This window comes from Mastigoproctus giganteus, chromosome 8 (assembly GCF_048544385.1).
Source record: "Mastigoproctus giganteus isolate SK-2022 chromosome 8, ASM4854438v1, whole genome shotgun sequence".
Lineage (NCBI taxonomy): Eukaryota > Metazoa > Arthropoda > Arachnida > Uropygi > Thelyphonidae > Mastigoproctus > Mastigoproctus giganteus.
Genome location: NC_143582.1, coordinates 181451713 through 181472847, shown reverse-complemented (window position 1 = coordinate 181472847; position 21135 = coordinate 181451713). Strand labels below are relative to the sequence as shown.

Below are 21135 nucleotides of genomic sequence, written 5' to 3'. Positions count from 1 at the left end.
GTGAAACACTTTTACACTTCAGAACTCTTTTAGCAGAATTTATATAATACCTCTTCTTAAATTAACAATTTGTTAACAGGAAAAGTAGCAGAAGCATGGATATAGTTTGAGGATTTTTTAATTTGAAAGAAATGTAAATATTGAAAGGTTTTATATATTTATTATATTAAAATTTTTATATATTTTAACTTGCAGTGTGATAGGCATGTGTATTAGTAACTTTAATGTTATGCTTATTACATAATAGAACATAGAACACCAGTGAAAAACACTTTAAAGCTTATCACGCTTATGATTGATAACTGTATGAGGATGAATTTACTCTATATTAAAACTTTAAATTCTAATATATAATAATAAATATCAATTTGCTAGTCAACTAACATAACGAAAGATACAAATACATTGACAGAGCAAGAGAAGACCTGTCCCTTTTTTTTTTTTTTTTTTTTTTTTTATGAAAACCCTAAACACGAAAGCTATCAAAACCTATAGTACTTAGTACCGTGCATGGGTTGAAGGAGAAGTATGGGGGGAGGGGGATGCCGGAAACTTTGCTCTAGAGACTAAACATGGGTTTCACCACTTCAAGCCTCCAATAAGCAAATAGCATGTTTGGCACTTGGCCAAGAAGCACTTACATGGAAATAAATATTTACAATACAGGTGATATTAAAATTTACAAAAATTGGACACACACACACAATTTGAAAAATGTTACAAAAAGACACTGTTTAACGTGCAATAAGTACACATTAAACAGACATTTCACCAGAGAGAATATCACAGTAATTTTAGAGTGCTATTTTTTATTCTGTAAAAACAGAAGAAGATCAGTGCTGTTTTTTTATACTGAGTAAATTGTTGGGTAAGAAAAGAATCTGTGAAGGGGATTTATTATATTTTTCAAGGGGAACAAGGCACATTTTGGACTTGTGTTTTTGGAAAAAATTCTGATGCCAATTTTATCCCATACAAACAGAAAAGGAAAGATAGAAGAATCAGTGACATGTTATCCTATAGGCAAAAAAGACATCTGCCTATGGCCCCTATTAGAGGGGTGCCACAAAATCACTATTTCAAAAACTCATTGCTGTTTTTCACTAATATTTTTTAAGTGATTTTTATCAGAAACTGAACTTTCTACCTGCCAAGGCCAATGAACTTAACTTGAAGGTTAATTTGAAAATTACTTTTTTTTTTTTTTTTTTTTTTTTAAGGTTTTATAGATAAAGGACGAGATTTTAAAGTGGAGTGTGGGATAAAGGATTCCATTCGTACAAGAATAATTTCACTGACACGATCTGAGCAAACGTTGACATCAGAAGTTTTGAAACAGTAGTGATACCAAGCAAAAGAAGAAAAGAAATCTTGCAGATCATCCCATTTTGCATTCTTGTAATGCCAAGCAACAGTAGGTTGGGAATAGCCATGAGATAAAGGTTCCATTGGAGAAGAGACAATCACCAAGTTGTGATCTGAGGTGCCTAAAGGACCATTCACTTCGACCGTGTACGTTGAAAGGTTGTTTGTGAGAAAAAGATCAAGCGTGTTCGCTGTATGTTTAGGATTGTCCGGTATTCTTGTAGGTAAATGAACAGTCTGTGCAAGGTCATTAGTAATTGAAAAAGCCTCAGCATCTTGACCAGCTGGGTCGATGTGACTAGAAAATGGAAGCCAGCTGGAGTTGTGAACATTAAAATCACCAAGGAAAATTATCTCACTGTTAGGAAAGTTGGACTGGAGGAAGTCAAGTTGCAAAGAGAGGAAGTCAAAGGGCTCCAAATGATTAGTAGAATTGGTAGAAAAGTAGAGATAACAGATGAATTTGACAGAATGAGATAGAGAGATTTTAAGGCAGAGAAGATCAAAAAGAGGAGATTCCAAATTACCAAGTCTCTGACAGGGAATATCGGAATGGCCATATTCACAAGTACCACCTTTGAGGCGAAAGGAATCATATAGCGAATAATTTGGGCAACTGAGATGAGCAGTAGTTGAATTAACTGAGATTCTGAAAAAAAAAAGTACATGGGGTTTGGCAGACTGCAAGTGGAAATGGACATTGTTGAGATTAGAATTGAGACCATGTATATTTGTGAAATAAACTAGGAAGTGTTTGGGAGGGTTAGATCTTTTTGCAGATAAGCTTACTCTATTAGTTTTGACAATTCATGGTGTTATTCAATAGTAATAAAAAGTGGGTGGTTGGGACTTGCTGTATGAAGTAATGAAATTTTTTGGATATGGCGTACACATGGTAAGAATATACCCAGATCCTTGACATAACGTGGCCTCGACAATGCACTCTGCATACACATACACACTACTCAAACTCCCTCCAGTCACTACCTGGCAGAGTACAGGTAGCAAGATTATAGCTAGCTGATCCGAATGATTCCTAAAGAGTTGCCTACAGGTTCAGTCCAGTGTATTAACTAGCGGCCGGCCTGTGAACAGTGTTTTAGAGCTGTACCCTCGAAATGTAAGGAAGATTGGATCTCGCCATGATGTCCATCATAACCTCAAAAGTCATCAGTCATACTGCACGATGGAAGAGATGGGGGAAGGGTTGACCGGAACTAACTATCTCTGGAGACTAAACATGGGTTCCACCACTTCAAGTCTCCAGTAAGCAAAGTGGTGGTATTGCACTGTTGATGAGTTATCTGTCACCTAGTATTGCCTGGTAACAGAGAGGGGCGACATTCCTCCATGTGGTGTGGGCACCACAACCCGACTCATTGGTTCACAACTGGGTGATCAACCACAGTGCTTGTGCATGGGGGTTATACCCAGGATTACTAACAGTCCCACCATTGTGAAGGTGCAAGCAGAGGATTTGGCTGTCACAGACCATCCAGACTTTGCCAAAATTGGGTCCACTTGAGCTGAGTGTCACCTGAATATCAGTGCCATCAGCGTTTTAGACTCCCAGGTAGCAAGTATAGCTTGTAGGTTAGACTGATTATGAGAAATCCTTGGCAAAAGATGCAAAGAAAAACAGCAAAGAATTCTTTACTTGTGTAAACTCTAGAAGGAAGGGGATGAATCAGATTGGTCCACTCGATATTGATGGTTGGACTGTTGATGATCCTGCCCAGGTAGCTGACAGACTGAATGAGTATTATGCTTCACCATTCACACACACGAGGAGATAATCAGGGAGGGGAATCCAGAAGTTTATCGAACTCTGGTAGGGAGCTAAATGATTTAGTAATAACTGAGAGCAAAGTGGAGGAGAAATTGTTGAAGTTAAATATAAGAAAAGCACCTGGGATGAATGGGATCTATCCAGTTATATTAAAGGAGGCAGCAAAGGAAATAAGCAAACCCTTAGCCATAATTATGGGAGCATCCTTGGAATCAGGGGAGGTACCCATGGACTGGAGATGTGAAAATGTATCCCCAAGAGGCATATGATTCAAGAAATTAAGCTTACAGCAAACCTGTTAGTTTAATTTCTGTTCCGGGGAAATTAATGGAGTCACTTTTTAAAGAAGCATTGCAGGATCATCTAGACAAGACTGCAGTTATAGTTCAGACACAGCATGGGTTTGTTAAGGAAAAGTCTTGTCTGACCAATTTGATTGGATACTATGATGTGATTACAAAGGAACCAGTTGCAAAAAATAAATTTTATATGATATACTTGGATTTTAGGAAAGCTTTTGATACTGTTGCACATGGAAGACTACTGTACGAATTGGGGTAGTATGACATTAAGGGCCATTTTGCTGCTATGAATAGAGGGTTGGTTGAGTGGAAAAGATGGAGAGTGGTAATCAATAGACACTGCTCTCCGTGGATTAATGTTATTAGTGGAGTCTCCTGCGGAGACTCCACTATGACATGTCATTAATGACACTAATTAAAAGTACGCTACTGCAACAGGATCTAGAAAGATTGAGAAAATAGTCTGAGAGGTGACAACTGAAGTTTAACATTGACAAATGTAAAGTACTGCTTGTGGGTAGCAGTAACCCCCAGAGTAACTTATTAACTGTGTGGAACTACACTCAGTGTAATGGAGATTGAAAGGATATGGGGGTAATTGTGCAGTCAGATATGAAGTTTTCTGAGCAGTGCAGACAGTTCGTAAGAGTAGCTCATGGTGTCTTCTCAGTGATATATGGGAATTTTTCTAGCAGGGATAAGGAGCTGATTATCCCCATGTATAAGGCAATGGTCAGGCCATACCGTGAATACTGTATACAATTCTGAAGGCCTTATTTTAGGTAGGATGTGGAGTTGCTGGAACGAGTACTGAGAAGGGCAGTGAGATTGCCCTTCTCTGTGCTCGTTTGTTCCCCTTCTTTGAGGGGAACAATGGGTTGCCCTCATAAAGAAAGGCTTAAGTTCTGCAAATTGCAGTGTCTCGAGACCAGGTGATCTGATTTACGTGTATAAGGTGTTGAATGGCTTGAGCAAGCTCAATGCTGATGGGATTCTTCCTCTTGCCCCGATTAATTGCCTGAGGATCAAATTCAAATTGAGGAAAGACAGTTGTAGAATAGAAGACAATAAAGACAATAAATTTGTCTTTAGCCAGGTAATCTATGGGTTGATTGCTGGAACAAACTTCCATCTGTCATTGTAAAAGTTGACAGCTTAAATAAATTCAAGGCAGAACTAGACACACGTTTGGAGTGAATAGATGTGTGAAATGGGAGGGTTCCCCCCCCCCCCTTTTTTGGCTGATGCTGTATAAACTTGCTTTCTTGCATCATATGCCTCTACTAATACGAATTCAGTGGATAGAAGAAAGTTGAGATTTGTATTAGCCGAGGCTGACCAAATATCAAAACCATATAACATAACAGATATGATTATTAATACATTTTACTTTGGTAGAAGTGTCAGAGATGTGAATTAAATTTTGCCTTAAATTCCACACATTTAAGAGATTTAGCCTTTAAGTTTTGAAGATGTTTTGAATGAAAAATTAGTTGGGAGTAAATCCCAAGATCTTTGTAGACAGAAATTTATGAACAGTTGAGTTATCAAATAGAGGAGAAAACTGGAAAGTAGAATATCATCTCATAATTAAGAGATGAGCAGATTTTTGAAGGTTTAGTACACCACCAAGAGACAAAAAAAATACAGATTATTTGAAGAGAGTCATTAATATAGATTTTGTCTCATATATTGTTTAAGCCAAAGGTGAATGAAATGGACCATAGTTCCCAAGTTGTCCCTATAAGAAATTATGGAGAAGTTATGCTCTGAAAAGAAAGGCATCAGTGAGGAGAATAGCAGAGCCATACTTTTAGACCTATTTCAGAAGGTGTCCCTAAGGGACACCTTCTGAAATAGTTCTAACAATTATCTTCTTCTCAGAGCAGAGAACAAGTTTCCTGTTAAAATCAGTTTTGAAGAAAAGCTAATAGATTACTGATGATGAAGTAATATTCCTTAGAAAAGAGCATGAGAGCTTTAAAGTTCTTGTCATCAAAAGCCCCCAAACAAAGAGGCATCTAAGTATGTCAAGTTGAGATGAAAATTAAAGTTAATAGCTTTAATTTCTAGGAGAGTGGTAGAGATAAGATTTGTAATAGTTGAGACCCCTTTTTTGTCATATTTTTACCATCCAGGATTTAACAGATACAATTTGGGAAGTTAGAGTGGGAAGAAGGATTAGCATTAGTATTAGAAAAGGCACATGATGCAAGAAAGCAAGTTTCTATAGCATCAGCCAAAAAAAAAAACACTCCCTTCTCATTTCACCCATCCACTCGCTCCAAATGTTTGTCTAGTTCTGCTTTGAATCTGTTTAAGCTATCAACTTCTACAATGCCAGATGGAAGTTTGTTCCAGAAATAAACCACCCACTGGCTAAAGGCAAACTTCCGCACATCCATCCTACAGCTGTCTTTCCTCTATTTGAATTTATGCCCTCTCAGGCGATTATTCTGAGCAAGAGGAGGAATCCCATCAGCATTGAGCATGCTCAAACCATTCAAGACTTTATACACCTTAATCAGATCACCTCACAGGTGCCTAGTCTCCAGACACTGTAATTTGCAAAACTTAAGCCTTTCTTCGTAAGAGCAACCCTTTGGTTCCATTCACTAATCTTGTTAGCATTAGTAGAGGCATTTGATGCAAGAAAGCAAGCTTATGCAGCATGAGCCAAAAAAAAAAAAAAAAACCACTTCACCCCTCTGTTCGTTCGAAATACCTGTCCAGCTGAGCCTTAAACTTATTTAGGCTTCAACTTCCACGACAAGGGATGGAAGTCTGTTCCACCAACCAACCACCCGCTTGCTAAAGGCAAATTTCTGCACGTCTATCCTACATCTGTCTTTCCTCAATTTGAATTTATGCCCTCTCAGGTGATTATTCTGAGCAAGAGGAAGAATCCCATCAGCATTGAGCATGCTCAAACCATTGAAGGCTTTATACACCTCTATCAGATCACCTCACTGGTGCCTAGTCTCCAGACACCGTAATTTGCAAAACTTAAGCCTTTCTTTGTAAGAGCACCCCTTTGTTCCATTCACTAATCTTGTCCATCTCTGTACTCGTTCCAGCAGCTCTACATCCTTCTTGAAATGAGGCCTCCAGACCTGTATACAGTACTCTAGGTGTGGTCTGACCATTGCCTTATACAAGGGAATAATCACCTCCTTATCCCTGCTAGAAAAATTCCTATATATCATTGACAATACACCATGAGCTACTCTTGCAGCCCATCTGCACTGCTCAGAGAACTTCATATCTGCCTGCACAACCACCCCCAGGTCCCTTTCATTCTCTACCACTGTCAGTGTAGTACTACAGAGTTGATACGTTGCTCTGGGGGTTGCTGTTTCCCATATGTAGTACTTTACATTTGTTAATGTTAAACTTCATTTAACACCTCTCAGCCCATCTGCTCAACTTTTCCAGATCCTGTTGCAGCAGCATAGTGTCAGTAGTGTCCTTGACAACCCTGCCAACCTTCGTATCATCTGCAAACTTGGACATTAAGCTTGATATACTATCATCAATATCATTTATAAATACAGAAAACAATAATGGACCCAACACTGAACCCTGAGGGACTCCACTAATAACATTATTCCACGATGAGCAGTGTCCATTGATTACCACTCTCTGTCTACTCCCCCTTAACCATCCCTTTATCCATAGCAGCAATTTGCCTCCAGTACCACACTGCTCCAATTCGTGCAGCAGTCTTCCATGTGCAACAGTATCAAAAGCCTTTCTAAGATCCAAGTATATAATATCAAAGTTATTCCCTGCATCCAGTTCTTTTGTGACTGCATCATAGTATCCAATCAAATTGGTCAGGCAAGACTTCCCCTTAACAAAACCATGCCGTGTCCGAACTATAACTGAAGTCTTGTCTAGATGATCCTACCTTGCTTCTTTAACCAGTGCCTCCATTAATTTTCCTGGAACAGAAGTTAAACTCATAGGTCTATAATTACTTGTGTCAGCCTTTGATCCTCCTTTGTGAATTTGGGTCACATTTGCACATCTCCAGTCTGTGGGTACCTCTCCTGAGTCCAAGGAAGCTCTCATAATTATGGTTAAGGGTTTGCTTACTTCCTTTGCTGCCTCCTTTAATATAACTGGATAGATCCCATCCACCCCAGGTGCCTTTCTTGTGTTTATCTTCAAAAATTTTACTCTCAGTTATTACAAGATTCTCTAGCTTACTGCCAGAGTTGAATACACCTCTGGCATTCCCCTCGCTGAATGTGTGAATGTTGAATGCAAAATATTCATTTAGTTTGTTAGCTACCTGAGCAGGATCATCAACACTTGACCCATCAATATCAAGTGGACCAATCTGATTCATCCCCTTCCTTCTAGAGTTTACATAAGTAAAGAACTCTTTGCTGTTTTTCTTTGCATCCCTTGCCATAGATTTCTCGTAATCTGCCTTTGCCTGCCTAACCTCCTTTGTAACTTGGTTACAGATCAACTTGTATCTATCATAGGCTTCTGTGTCACGTGTTAATTTGTATGTATCCCATGCATTTTTCTTCTCTGCCACTTCTGTTGCACTTCTCTGTATTCATTCCAACAGCTTTACATCCTTCTTAAAATGAAGCCTCCAGACCTGTATACAGTACTCAAGATGTGGTCTGACCATTGCCTTATACAAGAGGATAATCTCCTCTGCTTCTGAAAAACTTGGTTTTCTATTTTGCTTTTGGCGTTACTTTTCTTCCAAACAGCTGTTCACTCTGTACAAATTGCAAATCCGCCCTACCATGGAATATTCTTCCCACATCTGTGGCGGTTCCCCCAAAACCCCTCTCCGGCTTCTAGATTCCATTCAGAAGAGGTTAATTAATGACTCCTCTCTGACAGTCTCTTCATTTGCTGTCTCATAGGTGTACTGTTTCTACTGCATGCCTTTTGAACAGATACTTCCATGGACACTGTTCTTCTGAATTGGCTTCTATGATTCCTGCTCTCTCTTTCAAAACAGTCTGAACATGTCAGCCAACATCCATTTACTGTCCAACTTCAAACTCACAGAACCAACTTTTCATCTTTCTCGTTTATTATTCAACTGCTGTTTTCTGGAACAACCTTCCTTCATATGTATTTCCTGAAAATTACAGTCTAATGTCAACAAACATCTTCTTTTGTCTTCTCAATCTCCTACCCAAGCATGGTACTAAGTACTATAGGTTCTAATACCTATCGTGTGTGGGGTTTAAATAAAAAAAAACCCACACTGCATTATATTCTGTATGCTTCTTAACCAAGAGCATTTCTTCTTCTCTCCTTCCTGTATACATTATACTCACTGTATTCATGACACGGCACCCTTATAACCCTATTTGTTTTTGCACCATAAAAATCCAAACCAAACAACCAGCTCACCGTATTGAAATTCCTGATTGCATAATAAACTTAATAAGCTTTCAAAGTTGTTTCTTCAGTTACATGCTCATATTTTTGGTTAAAATTATTATAAATGTTTGTAAAAGCCCTCTAAAAAGTTATATATCAAAACAATTCAAATCTAATGAACAGGCAGATACCATTTTGTACATTGAAATTTTTTGTATTTTGTTTAATTAAGATATAATTCATTAAGAATGTTTTCTTTCTTACCCACTCTCCTTTTGAGTACTCACTTTATTGCATTTCCAATTAAGTCATTTATTAATTAAAACTTGCACTTTTATTAATTAATATTTTAATGCATCTTTTTAGTGACTAATCTTATTGTTTAAGCATTGCCCCTGCTTAAACATCCCTTTTCAATCTTATTGTTTTTGTGACCCGTTTATTTTACATATAAATTTTGAGAAAATGTATCTTTCATTCCTCTCAAATGATTTTTATCTGAAATGTTGCTGTAAGTCCCTTGCCTTAATCTAGCAAAATTTTGAATAAAAAATGTTTTAAATTTAATTTAAATTTCTGTTTAAATGCCCAAGGAAACTAAAGCATACAGTTGCTGTGCAACTCCAGGTAACTTCACTTTTAAGTGGAGAGATCTGAGGTTTCCATGTTTGCCACTCTCATGATGAAGCTCAGAGTGATGATTATGGATCAATAATTGGTGAATCTTCCAACTGGTGATTAGATATTTATGTAATATTATGGCGGATATAATTGCAGTGATTACTCTATAAACACACAGTTTTATACAGTAGTTAAAAAAAAAAAAAAAAAAAAAAGCAAAGTCACTAATTTCAACACCAGCTTATAAGCAAATTTGATGCTATTTTAAGGTATATACTGAATTTGCCATTATATTCTATCTACGAAAGTGAAAAATCAGCCGAATAAAAAGTTGCAAAATTGCAACTTTTCAATTTTTAACCATTCCAGCTTGTCTTTTTGATGGAAACTTTAACAGAAAATTAAAAGATTTTTAAACTTATAGCTGTAGATGGTATAAGAGTTGCAAAATTACCAGAAACTTATTATTATTCTTCAGTTTTGAATATCTCTAGGTTTTAAGTCTCTTCCTGAAGTGAGTGAATAGGAATAGGCAGGGAAGTTCATATTGAATTGTGACTAGTTGCTGTATGTCTTCTAGCAGGATTAGAATCAAGTGCTGGAATTATAGATAGGTAATGGTGTGAGAATTATGAGATTGATCATTGATGAACACAGAAGATTTTTATAGGTTACAGGAACATATCTAGGTAAATCCTTCCAATAGAGCAAGAGAGGTTTTAACAGCTGACCTGGTCATGTCTCAGATTTAAATGCATAGCAGATTTGTCTGTTTAAGGTGATGCTGTGCAATTTAGGCAGAACTGTGTATTTGTCCTTAAGTTGGACTTAAGACCAGACTTTAGTGCTGAGTTCTTGGTGCTGATTTTTTAAGGGAGCAGAAAGTTCCCTGTATTGAGTACCTAAGATGGTAATGCATCTCACATCTGTCAGATTTTGTTTTATTTATTAGTGTTCCCTCCCATCCTATATCATTAAGCTAGGGCAAAATTTTGCTTTTAGAAAAGTTAGCTCTACAAGAATCAACATGATTTATAGAATTAGGAAAGCAATAGCAGTGCTAGGGAGGGGAATCCATGAGTATAGTGTATGCATTGCCCATGGCAGACAATAATAAAGGACATCTTTCTACAAATATACATTGACAGGCTAGAAATAACCAGTTAGGGCAGCATATATATGTTTGCATATGAATGTCTGAAAAATCATACCAGCTCTGAACACTATAGACAGTATGTGAGTTTGACAAAATGGGGGATATAGGTTTAGAGCCAAAAATAATCCGTCTTCATCTAGCTTTGTGGAATATCTGGATAAATGCTAAATGCATGTACAAATATCATTTTTAGCCTGTGGCAATTTTTGGATATGCTGCATGTATGTAGAAATTACATGTATTGTGACACACACACACACACACACACACACACACACACACACACACACACACACACACACACACACACACACACACTCTCTCTCTCTCTCTCTCTCTCTCTCTCTCTCTCTCTCTCTCTCTCTCTCTCTCTCTCTCTCTCTCTGGCGCCTCCGTAGCCAGGTGGGAAGGAGCAGCAGTGCGTAGCACACGCTTCTTGATTAGACCGGGGTTCGAGCCCGTCACCACCAAATACGGAGGATGCGGAAAGGTCAGGGAATGACCACCGCATATCCCGGAGCAATATGGCCTTAGTTGCTAATGCTCCTAAAAAAAAAAAACCAAATAACAAAATAATAATAACACACTCTCCCCCCTTCCCATCACCACTTACTTTTTCCCAGCCAAGTGCTAGTAGTAAAAATTATTTGCATGTTGACTTAGAGATACTTACATAAGGGTTCAGTTTGGTGGTGTACGGTTGTGTGACCAGTCTTCTGTAGATTTATTTTAAAGCTATATCTTCAAAATAAAATAGATTTTGGGCTGCCATTAATGCCTTTTATATTCTTAAGAGACATCACTCATACTTAAAGCGACCAGATCCTTAGTATTGCAATGCGGGACATCTGGTGGGGAGGGAAGATTTTTATATATAAAAAATATTTGCATACAAAATATAAATTAAATACATATACTTCTTTGAACTAAACTTATAAAATGAAATATAACACTTTTTTTTTTTTTTAAAAAAAAACCAAATATAGCCTATATTTGTTTTGTTTTTTTTTTTTTTTCACAAAAAGGCTGAAATTCAGTATATGGAACCCCTCATTGTACGCTAAATAACGAAGCAGGTTGTGTGAAGGATGTGAACTGAGACAAATAGTTGTAATTAGAAGGGGAAAAAAAATTTATTGGAGGGGTCATGTTTTTAATCGATTTTCATTTTTGTTTAGTGAAAAAAGGTTGTTTTTTTTCTGTGAAATAATAATAAAAATACATACATCTTTTAACAATAGAAACACATGAGAAATTAAATAATATAATTAAATATATTTTTCTGCTGAGTGAATTTTTCTTAATAATTCTTCATTATTTGCTATTTCTTCACAAGAATTAGCAAAATTGCACTTAACTTGTAGTATTACTTTCAGCGTTTCTACTGTCAGTTGTGTTTTTGTTGACATCCACAGCTTATTTACTACTGAAAAAACTCTTTCCGTTGTACCATTGGTTCCCTGCAAGAATAATGCAAATTATTTTCATTATGTTTGCCATTAAGTATGGAGGCTACATGTCCAATCCGGTGCAGTTTGCAAAGCGGGAATGACGGAAATCCGGGATGTCTGGTCACTTACTCATACTGTATAATGAAAAAGGATGCAGAAAGGAAAATCTTTGCTCACATCAGTACTTATTTTCTGTCTGTCTCTCCCTCTCCCTTTCTCTAACCCATGCACACTCAAAGAATGTGAATGTATATACTTAGATTTCAGCACTTGCCATAAATTGTGCTTTTTTTTTTTTTTTTTTAATTCCTCATTTAGTTGTTTTTACCAGTTTTATACTGTAAAGCATAATTTTTCATACCTAATCAATTTGTTTCAGATTGCTTCTCAGTGCATGTTTAAATCACTAATAGTTTTGCATCATGCTTGCATTAATTTTTTTCTAATTAGCGCAAATCAAGAGATGAGACACGGGAGAGAGCTGCAACAATGATGGAAATTCCACTTCGAGTAAGAACTTTTTTATAAAGTATTCCTTAAATATAAACTACATATAGAGAAACATAACAGAGAAGGGCATTCATTATGTAAAATGTATTATTGAGTTTCAAAATGACCAGATTAGGGAAGTCATATTTTATTAGAGTTAGAAGATAAAACTTTAATAGAAACAGGAGAATGCAACAACTCTGCTGTGTAATGACTGCAGCACTTTACCCCCAGACATTAGCTGGGGACAAGATGCTGCAAGCTTGAAATAATATAAAGGTAATATGAGCCAGAGACATTTGTCTCATGTGACCATATGCATTTCTTTTTTTAATCAGTTTTATTTCTTGCAATTACACATGTTTTTGATTTTGTCTGTAATCTGCTGATAAAGATGGTTCACTCAACCCAAAGGCAATGAATAATCTCCAAAACACAGTACTAAACTACAATTTTTATCTTTGCATTCTCTGTAATAATAGGGTATCATTCTTTGATTTGGTGGTTTAATGTTATGTGACCACTTTTATGTGGATCTGTTTTAAAGCCATAATTTGAAAATAAGAGATTTTGGGGGTCACCATTGATGCCTGTTGCCATTCATACTATATAGTAGAAAGATAGAGAAAGAAAAGCTAAATTTGGAATATTCATATGTTGTGATTGGTATTTAGTTTCTTTATTTTTTAAATCTTTTATAGTACAAGGCATTGTTAGAATATCAAACTTGTTAAACAACCTGTGAAACATTTTTGACCATAATTCTTTGTCAAAACAACTTGATGTAGTTTTCATACTTTTGATTCTAAAAGATGTATTATTAGAAACTATTTTGCTTTTAGCATTAGCTCTAGTAGAGGCATATGATGCAAGAAAGCAAGCTTATGCAGCATCAGCCAAAAAAAAAAAAAAAACCCCACTCCCATTTCACCACTCCGTTCACTCCAAATACCTGTCCAGCTCAGCCTTAAATTTATTTAGGCTATCAACTTCCACAACAAAAAAATGGAAGTCTGTTCCACCAATGAACTACCCGCTGGCTAAGGGCAAACTTTTGCACACCTGTCCTACAACTGTCTCGGGTGATTATTCTGAGCAAGAGGAAGAATCCCATCAGCATTGAGCATGCTCGATGGCTTCATTCACCTCAAAGCTTCATACAAGCCTTGAGGTGTATGAAGGCTTCATACACCTCAATCAGATCACCTCGCAGGTCCCTAGTCTCCAGACGCTGTAATCTGCAAAACTTAAGCCTTTCTTCGTAAGAGCAACCCTTTGTTCCATTCACTAATCTTGTTGCCCGTCTCTGTACTCCAACAGCTCTACATCCTTCTTAAAATGAGGCCTCCTGACCTGTATACAGTACTCAAGGTGTGGCCTGACCATTGCTTTATACAAGGGGATAATCACCTCCTTATCCCTGCTAAAAAAATTCCTGTATATCATTGATAAGACACCATGAGCTATTCTTGCACACCGTCTTCACTGCTCAGAAAACTTCATATCTGCCTGCACAGTTACCCCCTGGTCCTTTTCATTCTCTACCACTGTCAGTGTAGTAACACACATAGTTGATAAGGTACTGTGGGGTTACTGCTTCCCATATGTAGTACTTTACATTTGTCAATGTTAAACTTCATTTGCCACCTCTCAGCCCATCTGCTCAACTTTTCTAGATCCTGTTGCAGCAGCGTACTGTCTTTAGTGTCCTTTACAATCATGCCAATGTTCGTATTGTCTGCAAACGTGGACATTAAGCCTGATATACCATCATCAGTTTCATTTATAAATACAGAAAACAACAATGGACTGAATCCTGAGGGATTCCACTAATAACATTAGTCCACAAAGAGCAGTGTTCATTGATTACCACTCTGTCTTCTCCCACTCAACAATCCCTTAATCCATAGCAGCAATTTGCCTCCAATGCCACACAGCTCCAATTTGTGCAACAGTCTTCCATGTGTAACAGTATCAAAAGCCTTTCTAAGATCCAAATATATGATAACAAAGTTATTCCCTGCATCCAGTTCCTTTGTGACCACATCATAGTATTCAATCAAATTGGTCAGACAAGACTTCCCCTTAACAAAACCATGCTGTGTCTGAACTATAACTGAAGTTTTATCTAGATGATCCTGCAGTGCTTCTTTAACCAATGCCTCCATTAATTTCCCTGGAACAGAACTTAAACTAACAGGTCTACAATTATTTGTGTCGCCCTTTGATCCTTCCTTGTGAATTGGGGTCACATTTGCACATCTCCAGTCCATGGGTACCTCCCCTGAATCCAAGGAAGCTCTCATAATTATGGCTAAGGGTTTGTTTATTCCCTTTGCTGCCTCCTTTAATATAACTGGATAGATCCCATCTACCCTGGGTGCCTTTTTTAAGTTTATCTTCAAAAATTTCTCCTCCACTTTCCTTTCATTTATTACAAAATCATCTAGTTCACTGCTTGTTTGTTTGTTATTTGGTTTTTAGGAGTTAGCAACTAAGGCCATATTGCTCCGGTATATGCGGTGGTTATTCCCTGACCTTTCCACATACTCCGTATTTGGTGGTGATGGGCTCGAACCCAGGTCTAATCAAGAAGTGTGTGCTACGCACTGCTGCTCCTTCCCACCTGGCTACGGAGGCGCCCTAGTTCACTGCCAGAGTTCAATTCACCTCTGGCATTCCTCTCCCTGAATAACTCCTTATATGTGAATGTAGATGCAAAATACTCATTTAGTTTGTTAGCTACCTGAGCAGGATCATCAACAGTTAAACCATCGATATCCAGTGAACCAATCTGATTCATCCCTTTCCATCTAGAGTTTAGATAGGTAAAGAACTCTTTGCCGTTTTTCTTTCCATCCTTTGTCAAAGATGTCTCATAATCTGCCTTTGCCTGCCTAATCTCCTTTGTGACTTGGTTACAGACCAGCTTATATCTATCATAGGCTTCGATGTTACCCATTAATTTATATGTATCCCATGCATTTTTCTTCTCTGCCACATGTCTCATTAGTTTATCTGACATCCATTTAGGCCTAAACCTTGAACAATATTTCTTTGTTGGTATGTAAAGCCTTGTAGCTTCCAAGATTAATTCTTTGAATGCCTCCCATTTTGAATTTGTTGTGGCAACATCATCAGCTTGTCCCACCATATAGAATTTAAATACTGTCTGAGACCACCGTAGTTGCCTTTACGAAAGCAAAAATCCTTCCCTTTACCGCTGATGGTAGTTACCTCTTTGAGTAAATACCACTTCAGCACACACTATCACTTCCACTTAGTGGTCCCTTTATCTGCAGATTCTTAATGCATGAAGAATTGCTACTGATAATCAGATGAAGAGTATTACTCCCTCTAGTTGTCTCCCAAACATGCTGATGTAGAAAACAATCATCCAATAAATCCACAAAAGCCTTGGTAGTGTGTGAGTGACCAACCCACAAATTCCAGTCAATATCCGGGAAATTAAAATCCCCATTATAAGACTCTCTGATTTACTGGCCCACTCTATTTCTCTGTACAGTTTCTTATACTCATAAGAGTTATTTATTTTTATTTATTTTTTTTTTTATTTTTTATGAAAAACCCCAAACACGAAAGATATCAAAACCTATAGTACTTAGTGCCATGCATGGGTTGAAGGAGAAGTATGGGGGGAGGGTGATGCCGGAAACTTTGCTCTAGAGACTAAACATGGGTTTTGCCACTTCAAGCCTCCAATAAGCAAAGTGGTGGTGTTTCACCGGTTGATGAAAGTCATCTACCACTTACATTAAGCTTATAACACACTCCTACTCAATTTTGATCTCCCAGTGCTTATGTCATTCCAAACTGACTCTACACTGCACTGTCCAGCGATGTCGACTGGCTGAACTTCCTTGGATTGTATGTGTTTCTTAACTAATAGCATAACCCTTCCTCCCTTTCTATCCTGTCTATCCTTCCTGTATGCATTGTACTCCCCAAATTCCAGTTCAAATTCCAGTTCTACATTCCTTATATCTGTATGACACCACATCTCTGATATCCCAACAATATCTGCCTCTGATGTTTTGACTAACACCTCAAATTCATCAAATTTATTCATCAAACTCCTAGCATTGGTGTATATGCAAGTATACATGCACCTGTTCTTATTCTTAGCTACCCTAAGTGTGTTTACTTGTACCACAATGACTCCCAGCAGTCTCTGAAAACCCCTGCATCTTGTTTTCCAAGCTGTTGCACATTCCAATAGAAGCAGTGCAAGAATCACTTTCATCTCTGCCAGCGGCTACTGTTAATCTATTTGTTCTTGTATCCCACAAAAGCTATCAGTTTTTTCTGACCCACCTAACAGTGCCTCGATAGCACCAGCAAATATTCTTGCACCCTTTCTATTTAAGTGTATCATATCCCTGTAGAAGCAATCTCTCCTGTTAACAAGTACAGACCAGGCTGAAAAAAAGTCTACCCCTTGGGCCTTGCACAATCTTTCCAGGGCCGAATTGGTAGACAAGGTTGTCATCATATACTCCTTCCTGTCGTGTCTGGGCAGAATTGCAGACACTTTCAAATTCATCCCTAATTCACGGTTTTTTTTCAACAGTGACCTGTACTTGTTAAATAATTCTGCTCGTCTCCTACTCTTCATATCATTAGTGCCAATGTTTTTCAGTTTAACTATGTTGCAAGAGATTCTGATGTGCCTAGAACTCCTTAATTTTTCTCTTAATTGATACTGGCACTAGTCTGCTTTTAAATACTCATATCCACACATGGCAGTTTGTTTTCTTATATCAGGCCTGTATTCTCTCATTCAGTTTCAAATTAATATTTCTGATGCACATTATTCTTGGTATTGAGCCAGGACCTATTCTGCTTATATTATGTATGCCATAATATTATAGTATATATTAATATCCTGTAGTATAACAGAAGTATGCTAGACCCAACAGAAGTTTGTTCAGCTGCTTAGAATGGATTTGATATTCTTTTATTCATTTCTTTATTCATTTTATTCATTTCTTTAGGCACTGTTGTATTTCCTCTTATGTGGACCCCATGAAAAACTTGGATTGGGAATCCTTTCTCTTCACATGCTTGCTGATTTCAGCAGTCATATCATGGATCAAGCTTCATTCTCACTGGCAAGACTTTGTTATATCCTTAGTCTGTGTATTTCTCTTTCAGTTGTGAACGGTTTTGTTAATTTGTGTTTATTCTTACTTGATCCATTTCACTTTTATATAATTAAGCATTTAATTACCTCATTCATCCTTTGTATCAGTAGTCCATTTTCTATCACTTATTGCTCCTTGATGTGGGCATCTGTACTGGTGAGGGGACCTCCCAGTGATACTGCTGGTTCTCCAGATTAGCATCACTGGGATCCAATGCACACAGCCTAAGTTCCAGGCTAACATCACAGAAATCCAGCATGTTTTGCTGTGCACTGCAACCTATAGAAACCTAGAAGGGGGGGGTGTAACCTGGTAGTTGAGGGGGACCCAGCTCCAACACACCACTTTGGTCTCTGCTTTTATAAAATGGGTGGTCCTGGATGGCTTCACCAGGATTAATCAGCTAGTGGGTTTGCCTGCCTGTGTTAATGCCATGCCCCTACCCTCATGATCCAAGGGAGAGGATTTAGGCTGGTGGCAGTGCAGGTATGGTGTCCCACTCCCAAGTGCATTTATTGCTTGCTGGGTAGTGGGTGTCCCATTTGGGCTCCATAGTGGGTGGGGAGAGTGGACACTGAACCAAAATTAAAAACACTACGAATCCTGATAAAATTATTTCTTCAGGGGCCCCAACATGGTCCCTGTCTAAAAATAAAAACTGTTAAACAGATAATGCCAATGCAGCAAAGAGAGACCCTGAAATGAAGTACCGTCAAGTCCCATTCCAAGATTTTTAATTGTGCATTCTAACATTGAGAAACCTATTGGGAAAATGTTGCCCTTTTTCATACAGAAGGCTTTAGAGTGGTTAGCAACTTCCTCAAAAACAGTTACGTGACTTAGTTTTGGGATCTCTTAATTGAAACCAGAAATGACAGGCACTCTGAGCAGTTATTATGAGCAACATCAATTGGAGGAATACTGATCACTGTAACATTACACAGAACACTAAATATGTATTTCCGTGATGTTAGTTTGGAGCAGATTGAGTAACAGATCTGTTCCAAACCACAACCTCCTGTGACTGTAGTTTGGAGCAGATTTCTCCTCGGTAATCTCAAGAAAATCCACTCCAAACTACAGCCACAGGAGGTGATAACTGTTGAAGCCTGAGGCTTATGCTGCACCAGCTAAAAAAAATTCTGAATTACCTGAGAGAGAGAGAGAGAGAGAGAGAGAGAGAGAGAGAGAGAGAGAGAGAGAGAGAGAGAGAGAGAGAGAGAGCGCGCGCGCGCAATGTAGAAGGGAATCACCAAGAAAGAGAAGAATGATGATATCCAGCTCAGGACCTTAGGTGTGCCAAACCCATACTTACACCCAGGGTCCTGAGCTGGATATCGTCATTCTTCTCTTTCTTGGTGATAACAGCCGGGTATATAAATTGCACAATAAGGCTATATGTTCCAAATCCACTGTGATGTTTTAAATGCTAGAAATATGGACATTTGCAGATGGCTTGCTATGGAGTGCCTGTGCTCATTGTGGTGCAAAAGACCATGAGAGCAATGCATGTACAGCCACCAAAGCCACTTGTGTGAATTGTGAAGGTGTGCACCCTGCATACTCAAGGACATGCCAGCAGTGGAAACAAGAAAGCAAATTCAGCAACACAAAGCAGAGCTGAATATTTCATATTGGGAGGTTAGAAAACTGATAATTCTAATAAGTAGCAATAAGCCCACGTATGCAAACAAGGCTGCAGGGAAGCAATCTGTTGGAACTCAGACAGATATGGCAATACCCCAAAGGACTCTTTTGCTCCCATTGCATGCTACTTATGGAACACTCAAAATCCAGTACAATATACTCGATCAGCTGCCACTCCCATATCGATACCACTTACTGCTCTATCTCTAACTAAACCAAATAATATGGAAAAGATGAAAAAAACCTGATTTACTGCAACAAATGAAAAAAATGGCGATGGGGTGAATGAAACAAATAATGACGTTGTCTTGGAACTTTTCGTAGATGAAGTATAGACACTAGACAACATCCATGCTTCCCCAAAAAGGATAAATCCAAGGCGGAGAAAGCAAAGCCTTCAGCCTCCTCAGAAGACCAGAGATGGACCCACCAAATCTAAGCAGGCATGAAACATCCATTCAAGATGGCTTTTTAAAATGAGAACACCTGGCATCTGTGTTCTTCGATATGGAAATGACACAATGTGGAGATTGGAATTTTAGAAGACCTTTATAGCATTGATTTAAAATTTACTGTCATATAATTTTTTTTAAATATTTTTATTACTATACATGTTGACAGTGACCTAATTCCTTAGGTCACTGAATTTTAACCTGGCACATTATAGCCATAGTTGCTGATTTGCCAATAAAACCCAAAACAACAAACACCACAAACAAAAATTAAGTAATGTGCACATTCAAATTTCTGCAATGGAACTGCCACGGTTTCCATCAAAATAGTGAAGACATCAAGGCCCTCCTGTGTAAGTGCGAGCCAAGGTGCTTAGCAGAGACATATTTAAAGGCAAATGGGGGACCCTTACATGCTTGGCTATACTATAATTCTGAAGGACAGATCTGGTGATGGACTTGCCCACATAGCAGTTTCCATCCTTGTGGGTAACTAACTACCTATGCCACTGACTACACAATAGGGGCTGTAGCTATTTGTCTCACAGTGAACAATCTTCCTTCTATCTGCTCAATCTATTTGCCACTTAGGAATGACATCCCCCAAGCAGACCTTGATGATCTCATTAAGCAATTGCTGCCTATTTTTCTATTACTGGGGAATTTCAATGATGTAATACTCTGTGGAGTAGTGCTAACATTGATGATCAGATTATAGAGTTTGATTGAAAACAATGACCCAGCTCTTCTAAATGTGGGATCTAATATCTTTTTTCATATGCCTACCCATATGGTTACTGCCATTGATCTTTCCATCTTCTCTGCTTCCCTCCCTGTTTGTACTTGGGAGGTTGAAGAGGCAGCATTGAGTGGGTCAGAATTACTATTGAGGCAGCATTATTAATTGCAAGCGTCACTTGCAATTCCAAAGACATCAACTTGGTTTCCACCATTTCTGAAACCATGGTGGAATGCAGAATGCACAGCAGCAAGAAAGACAAAAAAAAAAAAAAGATGGGGAGGATATTTCGTCGATGCCTTACCACAGAAAATCTAGTAGCTTCAAGTGTACATGTGCCAAAGCATGTTACATTGATGTCAGAGTTAGAAGGAATCTTGGATCAACATCAGACAAGTGGCAGTAATGAATTGGCTGAAGCTGTGGATAGGTCACCACAACCCCCAGAACAACCACAAGAACAACTTCTGCAGAGAGGAAGTTGTTCTTGCCCACCTCTGCATAGAACACAGTCATCTTGCTCATTCATTCTTGCTGAGGACAGATGATGTCCCTATGTGTGTGAGCAGTGTAACACCTTTTTAATCATATGACA

At 38.1% G+C, this 21135-nt stretch overlaps 1 protein-coding gene across 3 annotated transcripts in view; it reads left to right on the top strand.

Annotated features, from left to right (window-relative positions):
* The window catches only part of LOC150082046 (TBC1 domain family member 1-like), a 402976-nt gene that overhangs the window by 235100 nt on the left and 146741 nt on the right, over nt 1-21135 (top strand). For 2 of the 3 annotated variants that reach the window (XM_090379077.1, XM_090379079.1), the window contains exon 10: nt 12499-12558. The exons of the other annotated variant lie outside the window; for it this stretch is intronic. In XM_090379077.1, coding sequence (XP_090235203.1) covers nt 12499-12558 — 60 coding nt within the window. The remainder of the gene's footprint in view (nt 1-12498; nt 12559-21135) is intronic. 3 annotated transcript variants of the gene reach the window in all.